Source organism: Talpa occidentalis, unplaced genomic scaffold (assembly GCF_014898055.3).
Source record: "Talpa occidentalis isolate TD23 unplaced genomic scaffold, MPIMG_talOcc4v2.1 talOcc4.14, whole genome shotgun sequence".
NCBI classification, from domain to species: Eukaryota; Metazoa; Chordata; class Mammalia; order Eulipotyphla; family Talpidae; genus Talpa; species Talpa occidentalis.
In genome coordinates this window covers 77,797,673-77,819,035 of record NW_023601433.1, presented here as the reverse complement: position 1 = coordinate 77,819,035, position 21,363 = coordinate 77,797,673, and the positions used below count along the sequence as shown (strand labels likewise).

Genomic DNA, 21,363 nt, shown 5'->3' with positions numbered 1-21,363 from the left:
GAGAAAGGCCAGTGCTTCTACGGCACTGTGCTTGCTGAGCAGGGATGTCCAAGTGGAGCTGGAAAGGCAGTGTGAGACCATTCAACTCCAAAGTGGAACCTGATCTGGGCTTAGATGACTACGTGTGACCTCTGCTTTGGCTACACAGTGTCTTAGGTTCTCCAGGTACACAACAGGGAAAAGCAATTAAGAGGGCAGGTTCGAGAGTCAGGCTGCCTCATGAGTGAGTGAGTAAGTGATTGAGAAGCACAGCCGGGCCCTTTACTTCTGGGCCATGGTTCAGTAGGGCGAGTCACTGATTCTCCATTTAGTGTTGGATTCTCTGCCTGAAAATGGGTACAATACACATAAAGCTCAAGTAATCATTAAATGAGCACTTCGTGATGCGATTATGGCAGGTTAATATGCTGAAGCTTGTATGGTTAGAAACATAACAAATCACACAATAAAGTCAGCTACTGTTACCCTAGTACTTGACATAAGGTAATCTATCTGGGTTCAAATCCAGCTCTCCAAGGGGCCTCCATGGTGGCGCAGGCGGTTGAGCATGGCACTGTGAAGCTGTCCACAGCCTCTGCAGCACAGGTTCGATCCTGGCCGGCCTGCGAGAATCCCACATGGTGAAGCAGACCTCTCCTGTCTTGCCCACTGCTCCCCTCAGCAGTGTATTTCAACAGTCTGCCAGTTCTGTTCCCAACTCTGTCTCAGGTGAATCCTCTCACCCTCCTGCACATCTGGCCTGTACCCCAGTTCTTGTATAAAAATAAATAAATCTTTGGGCCTCCCCGGTGGTGCAGCAGTTGAGCACTGGGTTGCGAAGCTGCCCGCAGCCTCTGCAAAGCCAGTTCAATTCCCAGCTGCCGGGCGAGGGTCCCACATGGCGCGCAGACCTCTCCTGCCGCTCACTGCTCCCCTCAGCAGTGTACTTCGTCAGTCTGCCTGTTCTGTTCCCCATTCTGGCTCTGGTGAATTCTCTCACCCTCCCTCACTTCTGACTGTACCCAGTGCTTGTATAAATAAATAAATAAATCTTAAAAAAATTTTTTTCTGAAAATAAATAAATCTTTAAAAAAATAAAATAAAATCTTATAAAAAAACAAAAAAACAAAAATCCTAGCTCTCCCATGTTTTAGCAAATTATTTAATCTTTCTGACTCTCAGCTTCATCATGTATAAAATGAGAAAAATGATACCTATAATAAAAATTAAAAACAGATGGCTTCACCACTAAAGTCTAGTAAACATTAAAAGAATGTCAATTCTTCATATTCTCCCAAATATTAAAAGAGGAAGACACATTTCCAAACTAACTTTATGAAGTATTACTGATACCAAGATCAAAAGACATCACAAGAAAACGAGGCCTATATCACTAATGAAAAGATGCAAAAATCTTTAACAAAATACTAACAGACCAAAATTAGCAACATAATCAAACGAATTATACACCATGAGCAAGTGAACTTACCCTAGGAATACAAGGTTGGTTCAATATCTGAAAATCAACAATGCAACATATTAAATAAAAACACAAAAATCGCATAATCATCTCACACACAGAAAAGGCATGACAAAATCCAACACTCTCATGATAGAGAACATTCAACAAACTAGGAAGAGAAGTGAATTTCTTCAACCTGATTATGAAAAAACAATTCCAAATAACACACTATTCAGTGGTGAAAGATGCTTTCTCCCTAAGATCAGAAGCTAGACAAGGATTATGTTCTTGCCATTTCTATTCAGCAATGTACTACAGATTCTAGCAAGAATTAGGCAAGAAAAATACATGAAAGACACTCATATTGGAAAGAAAGAAGTAAAACTATCTCTGACTGCAGATGAAATGATCTTCCATTTCTATAGAAAAGACCAAGGAATCCACTAAAAAACTGTAATAAACAAGTTCAGCAAGGTTGCAAGAGATCATTATGCAAGAATGATATATGTATATTTATAGCAAGTAATATGAAACTAAAATAATTCTATTTATAGTAGTATAAAAAGCATAGAATACTTAATATAAAAAAGTCAATTACTAGTCAAGAAGATGAAACAGTTCTACAGTAAAAACTATAAAATAAATAAATGAAAGACCTTTGTGGTCATGAATCAGAAGACTTACTAGTAATATGACAATACTCCCCAAACTGAGCTACAGAATTAATGCAACCCCTGTCAGACTCCCAGCTGATTTCTCATGAAAACTGACAAACTGATTCTAAATTCATATGGAATTATAAGGGATACAAAATTAGCCAGAATAACCTTGAAAAAGAAGAACTGGTTAAGAAGATTCATGCTTCCTGATTTCAACTCTCAGCACAAATCAATGGTGATCAAGACATGGAGGCTCCTGGACCAGGATAGATATATAGATGAATGGAATAGAACTGAAAGTCCAAAAATAAACTCATACATCTTTAGTCAAGCAATTTTCAAAAGGGGCACTTAACCCATTCAATGGGGGAAAAAACAGAATTTTCAACAAATTCTACTGGGACCACTGGATAGATAGTCCACATGCAAAAGAAGTTGAACCTTGATCTCACACCATACAAAAAATTAACTCAAAATAGATCAAGACTTAACTGTAACAGCTAAAACTATAAAATTCTTGGAATAAATCTTCTTGACCTAGGATCTGGCACAGGGTTCTTAGGATACCAAAAGTATGAGCAACAAAAATAGATAAACTGGACATCATCAAATTTAGAAAGGATACCAAAAGCCCAAGTGATAAAAGTAAATAAATTAGACATCATTATCAAAATGAAACTTTTGTGCTTCAAAGGTCACCATCAGGAGAAAAGGACATCCCACAGATGAAAGAAAATTTTTGCAAATCATTTATCTGATAAGGCACCTGTATCTAGAATATATAAAAAAAGTCTTACACCTCAATAATAAAAAGACCAGTAATCCAGGGCCTCCCTGGTGGTGCAGCGGGTTGAGCACAGTGCTTTGAAGCTGTCTGCAGCCTCTGCAGTCCAGATTTGATTCCCGGCCGGCCAGGGAGAAACCCACATGGTGCAGCAGACCTCTCCTGCCTCGCCCACTGCTCCCTTCAGCAGTATCTTTTGTCCATCTGCCTGTTTTGCTCACCACTCTGTCTCTGGTGAATTCTCTCACCCTCCAGTGCCTCTGACTGTACCCCAGTTCTTGTATAAATAAATAAATCTTAAAAAAAAAGTCCAATAAGTACATGAGAAGAAGCTGGACATCATAGATCTTCAGGGAAATGTCAATCAAAACCATAGTGACATACTATCACACCCACAAGGATGGCTAGAAAAAATCAAAAGGTTGGAGAATAACAAGTGTTGATGAGGATGCTGAGATATCAGACCCCTGCACACTGCTAGTGGGAATATAAAATGATGCAGCTGCTTTGGAAAGCATCCTGGCAGATCCTGAAAGGATTAAACACAGAGTTACCATACGTCCCAGCAATTCCATTCCATCCAGGAATAGAAAATAGGTATTCAAACAAATACTTATAAGTGAATGTTCACAGCAGCATATTCACAATAACTCAAGGTGGAACCAATCTATATAAGTTATCCAAGGGCATTCATCCAATATCCAAGCAGATATATCCAATGGATATTCACTGGATGAACAGATTTTTAAAATGTGATACATCTATACAGTGGAATATTATTTGGCAATAAAAAGGAATGAAGTACTAATATATAGTACTACTTGAATGAATCTTGAAAATAGTATACTTACAGAAGCCAATCACAAGTCTATGATTCTAGTCATAAGAAAGTCCAGAAAAGGTTAATCTATGGACATGGAAAGTAGATCAGTTGTTGCTGAGGGGGAGGGGAAAGAGAACAGGAGGTTACTGCACAAGAAGACAGGGCTTCCTTAGGACGTAATGAAAATGTCCTAAAATTGACTGTGGTATTGCACATATATGTGAATATACTAAAAACCACCAAACTGTATACTTTAAATGGGTGAATAGCATGGTATATGAATTATATCTCAATAACTCTGTTTCTAAAAACCTACAAGGCGCCTAGAATAAAATCTCTCCAATAAATGTTAGCAATTATTATTTAATAAGAGTCCACTAATAGGTAGATTTCTTTATCTACTCAGAAGGGAGGGGGGAACAAATCAAATCCCTACTTACTATGGGACAAGAACATAATTTTCACATGAGAGAACCAGCATCAAAAACCCTTACTATCAAGGACCTTTTACAAAAGTTTATGTTCTCGCATCTCAGCACAGTACTTACTACACTTCATATCCCCTCAAAGGGAAAACCTGGAACTATCCCAAACAGAAAAACTCTTCTCAAGAGAATTGCCTGCATTATTAAATGGATTATTTTCATGAATTTAGTTCATTTATAAATTTTCAAATTAAGATGTCACATCAAACTTTGTTCTTTTATTAAATAAACCAAAGCATTCCCCCAAATTAAAGCATTTTATAAATAAATGTAATTCAATAATATTTTTAAAAGCAAATGAAAAAATTCTAAACTAATAAACAGACCGAAGTGGATGAAAATACTAGGTACACCTTTAAAAGTCCTGTCAGAGTTCAACTCTGGAGAAGCTGTCTGCTCATTAGGTCTTTCAAGAACAAATTCTTAACACTGCATAGGGCCTTTTATTTGCAATTATAGAATCACCTCTGTAGTAAAAAAGCGAGATAATGTAGAATAAGTCATTCACTAGGCAAATTAAAGAACTGTTTATAAATTTCAAAATAAACTGACTTTAGATGGGAGAAAATGCAACATGCTCTTTAATTTCCACAAATTGTGGGAATAACAAACCTTACCTAAGCCTCAAAAGATGTCTACCAGACGGCAACTACTGCAGGATGGTTTTTAGAATAAGAAAAACCGACACAGGTGCAACCATGAAACCCTCTTTCTGGGGTTTTATTTTACTTTTTTAATTTTATAAACATGGACAGCCATGGCCCTTGCCCAAGTTTCCAGGTGATATTGAAGGTCCCCCCCCAAAAAGATGAAAGTTTCAATCTTAACTTTCCAGAACCATAATAAATTTCTAATTTATAGATAATATGCTCCAGTTGTTAACTTCAAATATTCAAATAAAGAAAATCTAAAAGTTGGGCCTCCCCTGGTGGCACAGCGGTTGAGCGCTGGGTTGCGAAGCTGCCCGCAGCCTCTGCAGTGCCGGTTCGATCCCTGGCCCCCGGCGAGGGTCCCACATGGCACGGACAGACCTCTCCTGCCGTGCCCGCTGCTCCCCTCAGCAGTGTATTTCGTCAGTCTGCCTGTTGTGTTCCCCGCTCTGGCTCTGGTGAATTCTCTCACCCTCCCGCGCTTCTGACTGTACCCAGTGCTTCTATAAATAAATTAATTTAAAAAAAAAAAAGAACAAACAAAAAAAAAAGAAAGAAAAGGCTGCTCTCAGAATAGAAGCTCCATCTCACAGTCAATCAACAATCCTCGACCTCTAGGAGAGCATGTAGTTTGTTTCTTATGGAACTGCTATATAGAAAATTTATTTCATAGGGCATGCAAGATATGTGCTGGGGTCTTAGGAGGAAAAAATGTAGACAAGACAGTGTGTTTACACAGCAATGGCACCAAATAAAATACACTCAAAACACCTGAGTAAATGTTACTACATTTTCTCTATTCTGTCTACTTCCATCAATCTCATTAAAAATGACCACAATTTTGACATTTTCCTGTTTGTTGAGAAGTTATCTGTTTAAAGATTCCAGCATATGGTTCATACGAAAGGAAACACATCCTGCTGGAACACATACAGGAAAACCCCTACTAGTAGCAAAATCCTGCTCGGCACATTTGCTGAGTCTGTTCCAGAGCGTCAGTCACTCAGAGTGCTCAGTAACTAAGAACAGTCTCTCAGTCAGCAGCCACCACAGGAAGACTCCAGAATGTCCCAACAGGGAAAGAACATGTTCCCTCTAAGTTGCTGCCTTTGTGGCAGGCATTTTTTAATGTGGAAGGATTTTATGCATTATTTAATAGAAAATGGTAAGGAAGATGGCAGATGAGGAAACAAATGTCCTCAAATCATCTGTTTAAATAGCAACGCCAACTGTTAAAAGCTTATTTTAAGAAGCTGGAAATGTATGTAATGTATAAGCCTACCTAGAATACATGTTCACAAGATCAGATACCCAAGGTAAATGGGGGGTGGGGGGGGTAAATCTAATTAAATCAAAAATTCCACATTCATCAGTTCTGACTGAGATGCTAAGTTTTGAATTTTTAAAAATAAAACCTACCAGTGACACTGAAAGAGTTCACCTAACAAATCATGTTCACTGCATCCAAGTCCTTAATGGACAGATTCATACATGGGATACTCTTTAAAAAAAAAAAAAAAAAAAAAGATGTATTTATGCATACAAGAGCTGGGGTACAGGCCAGAGGTGCGGGGGGTGAGAGGACTCACCAGACACAGAGTGGGAAGCAGAACAGGCAGACTGACTGAAATACACTGCTGAGGGGAGCAGCAGGCGACACAGGAGAGGTCTACTGCGCCATGTGGGTTGCTCCCTGGCTGGCCGGGGATGGAACTCGTGCTGCGGATTGCTTCATAGTGTGGTGTTTAACCCCTTGCACCACCAGGGAGGTCCCTGAAAACCCTTAGGTTTAAGCCAGAGAACAATGTGCTAAACTGCACAAGGAGAGAACAGCATGAAAGGACAGAAATAAAACATTGGAAAAACATATCAAGGACAATTTCTCAGAGGTGAGGCATAATGAATAGATTTATGCTTTTTAAAGCTTTTTAAGAAGACAACTCCCACTTATACATTGGGCAATTTTGTACCCCGTATAGCAACTTGTTACAAAGAGAAGTGGGGACCGCCTGGGGACACCAGCAGGAGCATTCGCTGATGGCTGAGAGTAGACTGCGAGGCTATGAAAACGATTGCTAAGAAGGAGCCTGACAGGAAATGAAATGCCCTCTCCATAAATCAAACCATCACAATGTACACTTTAAATATTTTACAATTTTGTGTCAATTATATCTCCATAAAGCTGAATATTTTTAAAGAAACAAAATAAACATGATATAAATAGCAAAACAGCAACATACAAAGATCCCAAGTACAAAAGATTAAAATATTCAAATTAACTCTCACACTTGTATTAAAGAGACCCTTCATAACTAAAAGATGCCTAAGATGACCCATAACTCATTTTAATTATAATAAGGTGGGCAGTAAGTTTTGCAGTTACTAAAACATGAGATTATAAGATTTAAGGGGTGATCTCTAGCTCTTCAAGACAGAAATACATAATTTTATTACACTACCAAAATAAGAACAAAATCTTCCCGAGATGATATACAAGGATGACACGTTTACAATCTCTTGTGGCTGCCAATTTACTGCTTATCACACCACCATCTTCATAAACACAACCACATCTACCCATCCCTGGAGATATGAAAAGACATTGCTGAAGAAACCTCAATCGTGAAGACAGAGGCAGGCACCACAGAACACTGTGGAACCACGTAAAGTCGTCAGAGGCTGGAGTCATCTCCCTGGAGTGCCACCACAGGAGACCAGGTTCAGAAGCTGAACGCTGCCAAATTAATCCCAAGAGTTTTCATACAACTGCAGAACTTTTACAGACATTACTGACCCAACAATCTCACTTAAAAGTTAATGATGACTGTGTTTATAAACATGTTTTCTGAACAGATGACCTACTTTTCTTATCAACAACTGGTTAAAAAAAAAAAAAAGCACACCATGTATGACTGTTCAAGCTTGCTAAATCTGTTTCCACTATTTAGTCAGGTGGAGTGTCTCTTAGAATAAAATTTTAATACTTCTTTGGCAATATTCTTATACCAGGAAGTGAAATTACTGTATTCCCAGGTCTTTCTGCTTTTAACGCAAATATTTTTATGACCCTCATAAGGATAGTCACTGATAAAACTAGCAATGTCAAAAATCAAAGTAATCACCTTCAACTGAAGAATTTCATTCTTCCTTTTTGAATATCCTCTACCTAGGCAAGCAGTGATTAAATAAACATAAACTGCTGGCAGCATGCAAAGGAACATGAGGCAGAGTAGGAAAAACTCTGGCTTGGATGTCAGACACAACTTTATCCTGACAGTCACCTACCCACGACATCATTTTGGTCCCATGGTTGTTGGTTTCTTCATCGATAAAATGTGAGAACTAAAATAAATGGTTTCTAGAGTCCTATTATAATCTAAAGCCTACTAGTCTACAGGGAATACTTCTTTCACTGGGATCTTGTCCACGACTACCCAATAAAATACACACAATCCATGGAGTACTTACTGAATTAGCCACCAGCACTCTCAGAATTATACATACAACACACAAACTCAACTGTGAACGCTGCTGAGATCTTTAATCCAACTCATTCATCATTCATCTACCCAGTGACTATTTATTGAGCTTTGACCGTGGCTGGCATCATGCTAGATGCAGCAGACATAGTGGTGAGCAAGCCAGCTTAGCCCTGTCCTTGCCCAGTTTAGTCTACTGAGGAGACACACCAAACATAAATAGTCACACAAACACTAATGAGCTGCTGTGACAAATGTTGGGGTGCAGAACTACACAGGGGAAAGAAAAAACTATACAACAAGCAGGGCAAAGAACTACCTCTTAGCAGTAGCACCAAATAACCTTCTCTTTACAAGTACAGTGTCTGAAAACAGCCTAAAACTTTGGGGAAATAATTACTGACTGTATCTTTTCTGATTAATAACTGAATCTTTGACTTTAAAATTAAGGTGTTTTGCCTTAGGTGCCCAGTTTTGAAGGTAAACAGACATGCTGAGCATGCTACTTAAAAATAAAACATAGATTAGAATAAAAATCTTCCTATGTTTCCAGAATTTTCAGACATCCCAAAGAAACAGTAGATCTCAAAATCTTATTGCACCTTATGACAAATCATCTTGACTGTCTGATCCTTTTTGGTAAAATTTTAATTTCCTTAGTAACACATCTCTCCTCAGAGGAGGAAAAATCAGAATATCAGTATCTACAACAGAGTACAAGAAGCTGTAAGAATGCAGCTCACTGGGGAAGAAGTAACTACCATGAATACTTTACCACCGTTAGCTTCCAAAGGTCTCAGGTCTTTAGAAAGTAAACACCATGCATCCTATTTTGCCAATAAAATGAAAATACCTCTACCTCTATAGAGCCAAAGACACACGGTCCACTTTTAGGAGGAAACATCTGGGTTAAGTATTTGGGGAGTGAAAGTTTTCACCAGCCTTATCTACTAAATCTGTAGCCCTAACCATTCCTAATCCATTTTCTTTCCAAACTATGATGATTTGAAAAGAAAATCTTAAGTCCTTATATCAACTGGACTGCACAACAGTAATTAAAATAGAAATTCTATAGGCCTCAAATGAAAGTAGGAAGAAGCTTTTAATTTTTCTTTTAAAGATTTATTTTATTTATGTATACCAGAATTGGGGTGTTACCAGAGGTGTGGGGGGTGAGCGGATTCACCAGAGACAGAGTGGGGAACAGAATAGGTGGATTTACTGAAAGACACGGAGGAAGGGAGCAGCGGGCAAGACAGGAGAGGTCTGCTGCGCCATATGCATAGCTTCCTGGCGGCCAGGGATCGAACTCATGCTGCAGTGGTTGCGGATAGCTTCATGTGCTGAGACTTAACCCCTTGCACCACCAGGGAGACCCACTACAGTCAGCCTTAAAGGACAAGAAATTCCAAAAGAGAAAGACAGTAAAGGGAAACTCAGCTTTTCCAATGGCTACCTTAACTTTAAATCCTTACTTTGATACAAATTATGTTTCTCCCTTTATTTGTTGTGACAAAATTCTCAAGATGAAAGCATGCTTTCCCCTTAAGGATGTTACTTTATTGACTCTTTCTGAAGAAAAAGTTGCTAATCAGACTACGAAACAAGAGTAGTAAGGACCCCATGCCAGTATGTGCAATTTAGTCAAGAAGTCAGGTAAGGATATATGAAATGTAACATCACACTGCTTTTTGGACAAAATAGGTTAAATAACCACAAGTCCAAAATTGCTTTACAAATAAAACATGTTTCATTAATTGGATGTATCCATATGTGTGCAGGCACACCCCCCCCAACATTTATGAAGAAAATTATGAGGTTAGCTTACCATAAGATAATAAGCAAATGTTTATGACAGTCATTCTATACCAAGCAATTTCCTCCTAATCCTTTCATCTTCTGGGAAAATGGGAAGGCTGATCATCTATCACAAGTATATCAGGTAAAACTAATTCAGTTATTTAACTAACATTTATTAAGCACCTACTGTGTTCCAGGAAATATACTGAGAAAAGAAGGCACAAAAAAATTGGAAACATCTCTGCCTTCAAGGAACACAGAATATAGCAGTACTGGTGTACGCTTCACACACTGGAAAGCATGAATCCATACTTACACTTCATTTTAAATGTTTAACCATTGAACCCAAAACATAATTACATAATTACAAAGAGATCATTAACACTATGATACCCACAAGTTCCACTTTCATTTACCTTTATTACTCCACATCTAAACTATACATGTTACTCAAGTACATTGTATAACTGGATAGTCTATTACCATAACCTTCCACAGCCTAGGCCTTCTCACCTACTCACCTTATACTGCTCTGCCCCAATCACTCCTGGGCTGAGTCAGCCCAGTGCTCTCAGGCACACCCCTAGGCAGGGCCTCATCCTCAGTGGCCCACAGACATGGACTCTCAATGCCCTGTCCTCTCTGCTCCCACCGAGCTCAGCCTCAACACACAATTCAGCATCAGGAATTATATACTTGAGGGCCTCACTGGTGGCCCAGCACTAGCACCGTGAAAGCCTATCACAATGGCCTCAGTTTGATTATCCGGCCAGGGAGTTAACCCACATGGCGCAGCAGACCTTTCCTGTTTCGCCCACTGCTCCCCTCAGCAGTGTGTTTCAGTGAAACTGCTTGTGTCTATTCCCTACTCTGTGCCTGGTGAATTCTCTCACCACCCCCCGCCCCCACCTCTGGCCCACATCTCAGTTCTACACAAAATAAATAAAAATCTCACAATATCACAATAAAGGAATAATCCTTTTTAAAAAATGAATTATACACTTGCAAGCTAGAGGGACTTCGTAATGTATGTGTATGTTTTTTTTTAACTACTGCACATTTTAAAAGTAAATTGAAACATTAAGCCTGCCATTAACACTTTGTGAAGACTTTATAAACCAGGAAAATCAAGTCTCTAGTCATAAAACGTTTGAATGAGAAGAGTTCTTGAAAACCAGATAGTCTAAACTCTTCAAAGAAGCAATAACAAAAAGAGAGAGAGAGAGAGAGAGAGAGAGGCTGATTATTTCCCAGTGCCTGAGGGGGAAAAAGGGGCTTTTCGGTAAAAGTCTATAAGGAAATAGAAATAAGATGGCCATGAGCACCTGGCTCGACCAGTACAAGCTGCTGTCCCAATTTATAACCACTAGTTTGTCCTGATCCACTTCTCAAAGGTCAGAGGAACCAAGTCACTTTGATAAAACCTAAGATCCTTCAAGCTATGGTTTCCAAATGGAAAGAGGAGGGAAAAAAAGGATCATGAATAGTTTGCAGGGGGAGGGGAGCCTTGACAGATTCACTGTTTGGGAGATGACAGGAAAACCCGGTCAGGCTTCTCCCTGACCCCAGGTGCCAGGGGCTACTCCTCATATGGCTCTGCCTTATCTACCCCAGTGCCTTTGCTTCCACTTTCCCCTTGAAATCCTGTTAGGCTAGCTGAATGCCAAAATTTCACAAAGAAAATCTGTTTATCAGTAAGGAACCTCCTTTTAAAATATATTAATATTATACCTCTAAAAGAGTTAAGGGATGTTAGCGAAGTAAGATAATATCAATAAAGTCCACAGTCGCCCTAGCACTAAACAACAGTGATAGTCTTCAATTGTCATCAACCAGGCACACAGCAGTGGAAACGAATTTGAACCATTTGCTTTGCTACCGCTATTTAAAGGAGATCAGCTTAACCAGGAGAGTACAAGCTTCAAATTAAGAGAGAACAAGGAGGAAGAACTTGGTGGGCTGCTGTGGCACGAGGCCACTGGGTGCCACAAGGCAGGCTGCCTAGCAGTACTTGGGGACAGAGCATATGGTCCCTTATGTTTTACTTCCAAACACCCAGCATTCTGCTATCACCATTAACAAGTTTCAAAAGTTATTCTGTAAATTAAACAGATCTCTTCAGTATAGGCTGGGAACTCTCCCACCACTTACAATAACGAATCTATGCCCACCCTCCCAAAATGCCATCTGAGTTCCAAATAACTAAGTTAGACTTTGGAGCACAATTCATTCCTGAGTTGGGGCTGAATGTACACAATGTCTCCAAAACAGAACCTGTGGTTCACTTGTAGAGACCCACACAGCTCACAACTATTCATTGTGGGGAAGGTGTCCCACTTGACATCATCTGTCCCACTTGACAATGCAGCCCACCCAGAGCACGCAAATGTCTATCCTCCATAAAAAGATCACGCCAGGAACCTTATGGTAAAATTTTTTTTTTTTAAAAAAGCCTTCCAGTTCTCTTTCTCTACTGCAGCACTGTAAAGCAGTCCAACACACAAGAGCCTAAAGGACAGTCACTCAATTTCTAAAACAGACAACACCCATCTTATTAAATATCACCCCAAAGAGCTGTGGCCAGCACTTGTTGGCTCCGGGCTCTCTCTTGCCGGCCAAGAAAAACTAGGATGACAATGTTAAGCTAAAGACACAACTAACCACAAAATTATTTCACCATCTAGCTTATAAAGTGACTAGTTTCCTAATAAATCCTTCTGCTTACCAGAGACGATAGCTCAAGTTTGCATGTGTTTCTCAGTCACCACTTGAGCAGCATTTGAGTTTTTAATAATAAATCAGCCTCAATTCTTTAAGTTTCTAAGAATGAAAAGAATTAGAATCTTTAACCAGAAAAGAATGCTTGACCATTATGAAAAGGAATTTAAGTATCTTTTATGTGAAGTAAGCAAATAATGGAGATTAAACATTTGTCCCAAGGAGAAGGTTCTTGTGAGTTTTGTCAAGAACCCCTACAATATCAAGAGTAGAAAATACATGCCCCTCCCCTCACAACAGTTTAACTCCCCCCAACACTTCCTTTCTCACTTGTTTATGGCCTCTCATGAAAATGGAAAACTACAGCTTTATTCATCCAGGAGGAAGATATCAGCAGTTGTTGGAACATGGGGGTGGGGGAGGGGAAACACATCTGATGCCTGATGGGGAAAAGAGGCTCATACACCAAACTGCCAAGCACCCAAATGCTGGGTCTGTCTCAGTTCCCAGAGATGGAAAGACCATACTGCGCAGCAACGATCAATTTCCGCTAATGCTAAGGGGTTTCGTTTAGCACCATCTACGCAGTTTCAGGGCTGGACTGGGGTTGTTCACGTCAAACTCAGTGTGTTCATATACAGACGGCTGAGAGTGCCAATGATGATGGCAAGACGCAATTCTAGCGGCACCTCTGCAAGATTCATGAGTCTTTAATACTTAGAGCCACAGCTTATATTAACAGATAACAAGACTGAGGGAAATAAAAAGAGATTGATAAAATATGATCAAGGAACTTTACATTAGAATAGGAACAGAAGTCTCCCAAGGCTTATCTAAGAGATTCCCTGGATTTGCAAGTGTCCCAAAAATGCAGTCTAAAAAACCTTCTGAGGGCTTCCCTGGTGGTGCAAGAGGTTAAGACACAACCTATGAAGCTGTCTGCTGCCTCTGCGGCACGAGTTCTAAGCTCGGCCAGGGAGATAACCACATGGCACAGCAGACCTCTCCTGACTCGCCAGCTGCTCCCCTCAGCAGTGTATTTCAGTCAATTCGCCTGTTCTGCTCCCCACTCTGTCTCTGGTGGATCCTCTCATCCCCCCCCCACACTGCTGGCCTGTACCCCAGTTCTTATATGCATAAACAAATCTTTTTTTTTTAAACTTTTTTTTTTAATAGAGGCATGTTTTTATTTATTTATTTATTTGTTTGTTTGTTTTGTTTATACAAGCACTGGGTACAGTCAGAAGTGCGGGAGGGTGAGAGAATTCACCAGAGTCAGAGCGGGGAGCAGAGCAGGCAGAAGGACCGAAGCACACTGCTGAGGGGAGCAGCGGGCGGCAGGAGAGGTCTGCGCACCATGTGGGACCCTCCTCCAGTGGCCTGGGAGCAGCCGGGGATCGAACTGGCGCCGCAGAGGCCAAGGGTAGCCTCGCAACCCAGCGCTCAACCGCTGCACCACTGGGGAGGCCCGCATAAACAAATCTTAAAAAAAACAAAAATAAAAAATCTTCTGAAAATATGGATCAAATTTCAGTTTAATACATGCATAATTTGAAGATGTGAGAAAAACAAACAAATATAGGTACTAACTACCAATTGTGGTGATGAACTGAAGATACACGCTATGGAAGTAGGCTCAGTTTATAGATCTGGCAAGAGACCACGGTGTAAGGTTAGGAGAAAACTGCTGCATTGGGTAAAGGACTAAAAAGAGAAAGTTCTATCAGGTTCACACTGTAAAAAATTAAAAATAATTTTTTTTAATCCACACAACACTATAAATCCACATCAACAAATAGGAGAAGGTGAAGGGGGTTGGGCGAGGAGGGAAGGAAGGACCCTAACTCCTGGGACCACAGTCCCCTCATCTAGAAGGCAGGTACTCCCAGCCTGGCTGAGGCTCAGTCACCCTGGAGCTCAAGCCCAGCTAGTATTTATAAAGGTCTCCAGCTGATCCTCAGGGACTTCAAGAATGAGGATCTCTGAATCAGAGATATCACCTCCCAATCCCCCTAAAATGAAATGTACTTTTAAAAGTTGGTGAGACGCTGGTGCTATGATCCATTATTCGTTAATTTTGTAAAAAAGTAATGTGGATAACTGCGTGACCTAAGGGTGAAAAATTAAATGTATATTGTGAAATCACTGCTTTCAGTCACAAAATATAAGCCTTCCTACTCCCATTTACAAGCCAGCTTCTTTCTCATTCTGACCTTTGAATTAATTTAATTTCTCTTTTCTGTGGCAAACAGGAGGAACCATTTTTGTTATTAATTAATGTAAGCCTCAAATGACGGGCCCAACTGAACATCCCAGGAAGCTGCTTTTCCCACACAGTGTGTCACACCTGACCACAAAGCTGCCACGCATGTCACAACCAGATGACCATCTCGGGCACTGCAGTGCAATCTCCCTTCAAATCCTAAAAAGATTAATTTTTCCCCCCTGGACACTAAACCTTTTTCTTTAAGATAGACCAACAGATTGAATACAAGGATCACGCCTGATTAAGAGAAGCATGTCTGAACAGATAGCTCCAATTTAGATAAGTGGCAAAGAAGTGCCTCATTTTTTGCCAACACCTCTCTATCCTAAAATTAGACATTTTTTCCTTTTCAGTGATTCAACTTTGATTCAAAGTCTAAAATGCTGTGGTAAGAGTGGGACTCCATACATTATTTCTAATGTTAAGCTATCACATAAAATCACTTTATGGGATCTTCTGCAGTTCCTCTCTTTACACAGTGAGGGGTGAAAAGCAAGAGCTTACATATTTAGCCAGAGCCTACTCATTATTAGGCATGTTACATATTTTTTCTCATTTAATTTTGACAGTAATGCAGCAAATGCAGCGATGACCACTAGCAGCACCATGCTACACTGGGGGAAACTGAGGCTCCAGGAGATGAAGTAATTAATTGGAAGCAAGAGTAACACCCCGCCTAGTCCGGTTCTGAGGGTTTCACTACCTTGGTTTTTCTAAACACTAAATTCCCTGAGAGCAAGAAACTACATACGGTAAGGATAGCTCATTAAGCCTAATGAGACAAAAAAAGAAATCTGATGTTTATTTTTTCTTCTCTTCTTTACTATCTTGCCACAAGTCAACCACTTTAATGAGCACAAAAAAAAAGGAAAACGTTCCCAAAATGGCCAAGTGATTTCTTTCAATTCTCAGGAAGATACTTAGTTTAGCATTTTTAATTAAAGTATTAAAAGTGAACATAAGAACACAAATTATAACTAAAGTATACTACTTGAGTCAGAGGCTCCAGGAGAAGAAAGAGAGCATGCCCAAAAGAACGAATAGGAAGTATTCACCCTTAAAATCCAATTTCCCCCCCATTATCAGATGTGCATAGGGGTGGCTCCAGTAGTGGCTGATTGATAACATCAATACCATGACCAGCCCGCTGTGTCTGGTGTGGCTAAATCCTACCAAACTAAATATGCTTCCTGGCCACCAACCCCACAGAGAGGGCTGTGTGCCAGCCGCTGCTGTAGATTAAGGCGAAAGAACCTGAATGAGAATGTTCTTTCAGACTGTAATATCAAAGTCAGGTCCAGTTCCTTACAGCAGTGATGAATGTAGGATGTCCGAGGACAGGACAGGTATGAGGACAAGGCAGGGCTCGTGGAAGATCTCAAAGAACAGAGGGATTCAACTCTTAGAGAGATGGCAGAGTAACAAGTGCATCACCGAAGATCTAAGGCAGGGAAGCTTCAGGAAGCGGCAATGGAGATGAAAACATAGGAAAGAAAGTACTGACAAATGAGGCAAGTTGAAATCAGAGACTTCTTGCTTCACCACTCCATTAAGAAGTCTGAACTTGAACTGCAGACAATGGGGCAGGACACCACCCGAGGATGACTTGCTCCTGGATGTATACTTTTGGATCTCGAGCTAATTCCAATCCTTCCCTAACTCTTTCACATTTGGCTTTTAATTTATGTAACTAAAATACTGGCGAAGACATGATTTAAGGTCTAAATAATTTCCAACTCCATTATTATCAATTTCAACTTTACTATGCATAAATTAGACTTCACCAAAATTCAAAATTTCTGTGCTTCAAAGGACACTATCAAGAAAGTGAAAAACAACTCACAGAATGTGATTTTTTGCAAATCTCTTATCTGATAAGGCATTTGTATCTAGAATATATAAATAACTCAATAACATTAAAAAGATAACCCAATTTTAAAATGAGAAAAGCACCTACATAGGTCTTTCTCCAAAGAAAATATACAACTGTCCACTAATCACATAAGATTGTGCTAGACTTCCCTAGTCATTAGGGAACTGCAAATCAAAGCCACAATAGGATACCACATCACACCCACTAGGATGGCTAGAATCAAAAAGTCAGCAAATAACTAGCTTGGCTCAGGATATAGGGAAAATTTAAACCTTTATACATGGCCAGTAGGGATGCAAAATGTTACAACTGCTTCAGAAAATAGTGTAGCTGTCCCTCAAAAGGTGAAACAGAGTTACCATATGACCCAGCAATTTGATTCCTAGGTCTATACCCAAGAGAAATGAAAACATATGTCCACACAGAAACCAGTACACATGCTCAGAACAGCATTGTTTAATAATTGGCCGAAAGGGAAACACCGAGATATCATAATTGATGGTTAAACAAAACATGGTATATGATACAATGAAATATTAAATACACATATAACAAAACACCTATCAATGGTACTACATAGATAAATCCTGAAAACATTATACTTAACAAGACATATCCACAAAAGATCACATACTTAACGATTCTATTTACCTGAAATGTCGAAAACATGCAAATCCATAGAAACAGGAAGTAGACTGGAGCCTAAAGCTGGGGTGGGAAGAGCATAGTTGGGTTGGGGGTGGGGAGGAGGACCTGCTAATGGGTGTGGGGGTTTTTTGTGACTGATTTAAATGTCCTAAAATTGTGGTGATGGCTGCACAAATCTGAATATGCTAAAAACCTCTGAATTGCACACTCTAAATGGGTGAATTGGATAGTGTGTGAATTATAGCTCAATAACATCGTTATAAAACAGAAAAGATTCCATTATGCACTGTTGGAAGACAAAATAAGCTGGCAAAAGGGAGTACAGAATCTTGTTCCCTCACTTTAGAGCATCCAAACTAGGGCACTGAAAACCCAGAGAGATTCTATTACTTAACATTCTAGGTACTAGGTCATACTGAAATATTCATGAGGATTTCCATGTTTTAATACAGAAAAGGCATCTTAAGTTTAAAAAGACAAACCCACAAATGTCAGGAAAGAGTAGGATAACAAAGGGAAGTCATTAAATGAAAACAAATATGTATTTGTACCCTGAATAAGAAAGTAGCACCCAAATTTATTACTGTTCCACTTCTGAAATAGTCAAAGGGGAAAAGACCAGTTAAAATGTTTTTAAGGCACAGTATTAAGAACTAAGTATTTTACCATCATAAAGAACTGAATTTCCACATTTCCAGTTATATAACTGAGAACCAATAATTTATCCTTTTGAACATTCCATTTCAAAGGCATTAGAATGACTTTCCTCCTCATAGCTGGATCCGAAAGTAAGAGATGCATTAAACATAAAACTTTAGTTGAAAAAAATCTAATAATGTTTTAAAAATGCTATTTGTGAACTCTAGTTCTAAACTACATATCAAGTAATATACGTAAATACTGATTAGCACAACCTACAAGGCAAAGCAACAACTGATGGTGAAAAATTCAATACTGTGTGCAGTGATATCTCATTGGTATTTGTCTGTTAAAATTCATCAGGCTTTAAGATAACTTCCACAAATATCCAAAAGCAAATAGAAACAAGGCACATTCCAAATTTGTCAAAAAGGTGTGTACTGACCTTTACACCAATCTTTGTTCAATCCTCAGTACACATGACTATCACCTATCACAAAATATTGTGCCCTGAAACCTAACCTACAACACAATTCCCAGTTTATTTCATATTCTTTTCCGATAAATGCAACTTCTCAGACCCAACGATCACTCTAAGGCTTCATATCCAAACACTGTGACTCTGAAATTTACTTCCAAGGCAAAAATATTAGTAGTCTGAAACATACAGAATCAATTCCAAAATAGATTTCCCCACTTCTTCAGTTTTACAAGGAACGTAAAAGTGAAATAGTATAAACAGATAATAGTATAAACTATTTGCCTTCACCACTGAAAAGACGGTATAAAGCAACTGCTTAAACTTAATCGTGTTTCTTTCTGTCTATTCTAGCTCGCCCTGGTGTCAGGATAGAGTTCTGCCAGATAAGGACAATGAAATGCATTATGATATAGAGTGACTGAGAGTTCCACAAATACTGTTTTAGAATGCAACCGAGCAGGAAGGCTGCAGGGTAAAAGGACCTAATATTTGGGGAAAACTGTTTCCAGAAGTAAATATCCTCACCACCCAGTACTAGTTAAAAAAAAAAACAAAAACACGCACTATAGTCAATTCTTTTTAAATGCTATATAGGAAAGAAAGGCCTTTTATTATCTTGCTTTCCTGGGGGAAATGAACAACTTGCAATTTGCTTCTCACTCGGAATCCCACGTTTGCAACATGTAGAGCAAGGACTTCAGACACCACAAAACAAGGGCAGCCTCCATGAAGGCCAAATATAGGGTGCGATTCTAAACCATGATGCAGTAAAGGCTACGTTTCCTTTTCCAGCAATCAAAACCCTTTGAGCACTCCCAAAAAAGGACGGCAGGGCCAGCGCCTCTCTCTAAGAGGAAGCCCCTTTCTTCTTGGCTCTCCCAGCAGCCAGCCTGCCACTTCCCCCAGCGCATTCAGATCGCTGGAGAGACCGAGAGCTCGTGTGTGCGCCTGTGTGGACCCGCGGGCGGGCTCGGCTCCTGCATTTCCAGCCTCAACATCTGACCTCATCCTCAGTCATCTGGGCGCTGCGGAGCCCCACCTGCACCTCTCCTTTTCCCTGCGCCCCCGTCCAGCCGCTCCGCAAATCGGGGAGCACCTCTCGGGACCACCCCGTTCACGCTGCCCTCCAGGCCCCCGGCCCTGCAGGGTCCCCGCTCGGCCCTGCCCCTGCCGGCCCCGCCAGCCCCAGCCCTGCGCGCCCCCGGCGGGGCTCATCTTCCTTCCGAGCCGCCCCCCACCCCCGGCGCTCCAGCTCCAGCTCCGCCCCGCCCTGCCCGGCCCGCACCCCAGATCTCCCGGGCCCCGAGCTGGCACCGCACTCGGAGCCCGGCGGCCCCGGGGCCGGCGGCCGCCCGCGCCCCTCCCCGCGGGCCCAGCGCGCCGGCCGCACGTGAGCGGCCCCGGCCCGCCCCGACCCCCGCCGCCGGCTCCCCGGGCGGCTCAGACCGCGCCCCCGGGCCCGGCGCCCCGGCCCGCAGCGCCCCTTCCCGCCCCGCGCCGCACCCCGCGCCCCGAGACCCCCGGGGCAGCCCCGACCCCGCGCGACCCCGGCTCCTGCGCGGCCAGGAGGGATCGGAGCCCGGGCGCCTCCCCGGGCCGCCGCCTCCCACGGGGACCCCGGCTCGCCCGCGCCCGGACAAGGGCGCCGCCCGGAGCCCCGACCCCGCGCCCCGCAGCGGCCCGGACCCAGCCCCGCACCCCGCGCCGCCCCGCACGGCGCCCGCCCGCCTGTCAGCCGGCGCCGGCACGCGGAGGGCACCGGCCCTCCCGCCGCTCGGCCCCGCGCGGTCCCGCCCGGCGCGCGCCGCTCACCAGGGCCGAGGTGCCTGTGGCGCCGCCGAAGTCCCCGCTGCACAGCCCGGCGAAGCTCCAACCGCTGCCGCCTCCCGCCTGGCACTGAGCGCCGCGCGGGGGAGGGGCGCGGGCCGCCGCCCCCGCCCCCGCCGCCGCACGCAGGCCCCGCCCCGCGCCGCGCCGCGCCCAACCAGCGCCCCGCGCGCCGCGCGCCACGCCCACTTCCGGAAGGGGAAGCCCGCTTCCCACTCTCCGTCCGTCCGCGCCGCGCGCTCCCTAGCGCCGCCTCTGGCCGCGCGGGGCGACGCAGGGAGCCGCGAGGAAGGCGGTGCCCGAGCGCACGCGTCGCCCACTCGTCGGCTGACCGGCCCGCGCCACGCCCACCGCTCGTCGGAGCCCGGGGCGGGATTCCTGGGGCTCCACCAGCGGACCACCTGGGACCTGCAGGGCCGCGCCCCCGACTCCTCAGAGGGGCCCTCAGGGCCCCTTAAAAGCGGAACATGAGCTCCTGCGAGCCCACCCTCTGCCCACCCAAGTCCTCAGTCAGCCTCCCGGCTCCCTGGCCCGGAATCCCCTCTCGAGGCTTCAGAACGGACCCACCCGCACCACAAAGCCCCGCCCCGACTTCTAGAAGCCCCGCCCCCGGGCCGACCTCAAGCCCCGCCGAGCGCTTGTACCCCAGGCCCCGCCCCCATCCTGGAATCCCGCCTCCGGCCGAGGCCCCGCCCCTGTGGGCCTCCTCCCCAGGGGCTCGAGGCCCCGCCCCCACCCTGGAATCCCGCCTCCGGCCGAGGCCCCGCCCCCACCCTGGAATCCCGCCTCC

General features: G+C 42.8%; 1 protein-coding gene across 5 annotated transcripts in view; it reads right to left on the bottom strand.

Moving 5' to 3' along the window:
* The window catches only part of CORO1C (coronin 1C), a 67,373-nt gene that overhangs the window by 45,800 nt on the left and 210 nt on the right, over positions 1-21,363 (bottom strand). The window contains exons 1-2 of one of the 5 annotated variants that reach the window (XM_054695287.1): positions 18,711-19,565; positions 17,630-17,686 (exon numbers count right to left, since the gene is read on the bottom strand). The exons of 1 other annotated variant lie outside the window; for it this stretch is intronic. In XM_054695287.1, the coding sequence (XP_054551262.1) occupies positions 17,630-17,657 (28 nt within the window). In that variant the 5' untranslated portion in view covers positions 17,658-17,686; positions 18,711-19,565. Of the gene's footprint in view, positions 1-17,629; positions 17,903-18,710; positions 19,566-20,558; positions 20,646-21,363 lie in introns of those variants that run through there. 3 more of the 5 variants (XM_037511015.1, XM_037511016.2, XM_054695286.1) reach the window with 3 other exon arrangements.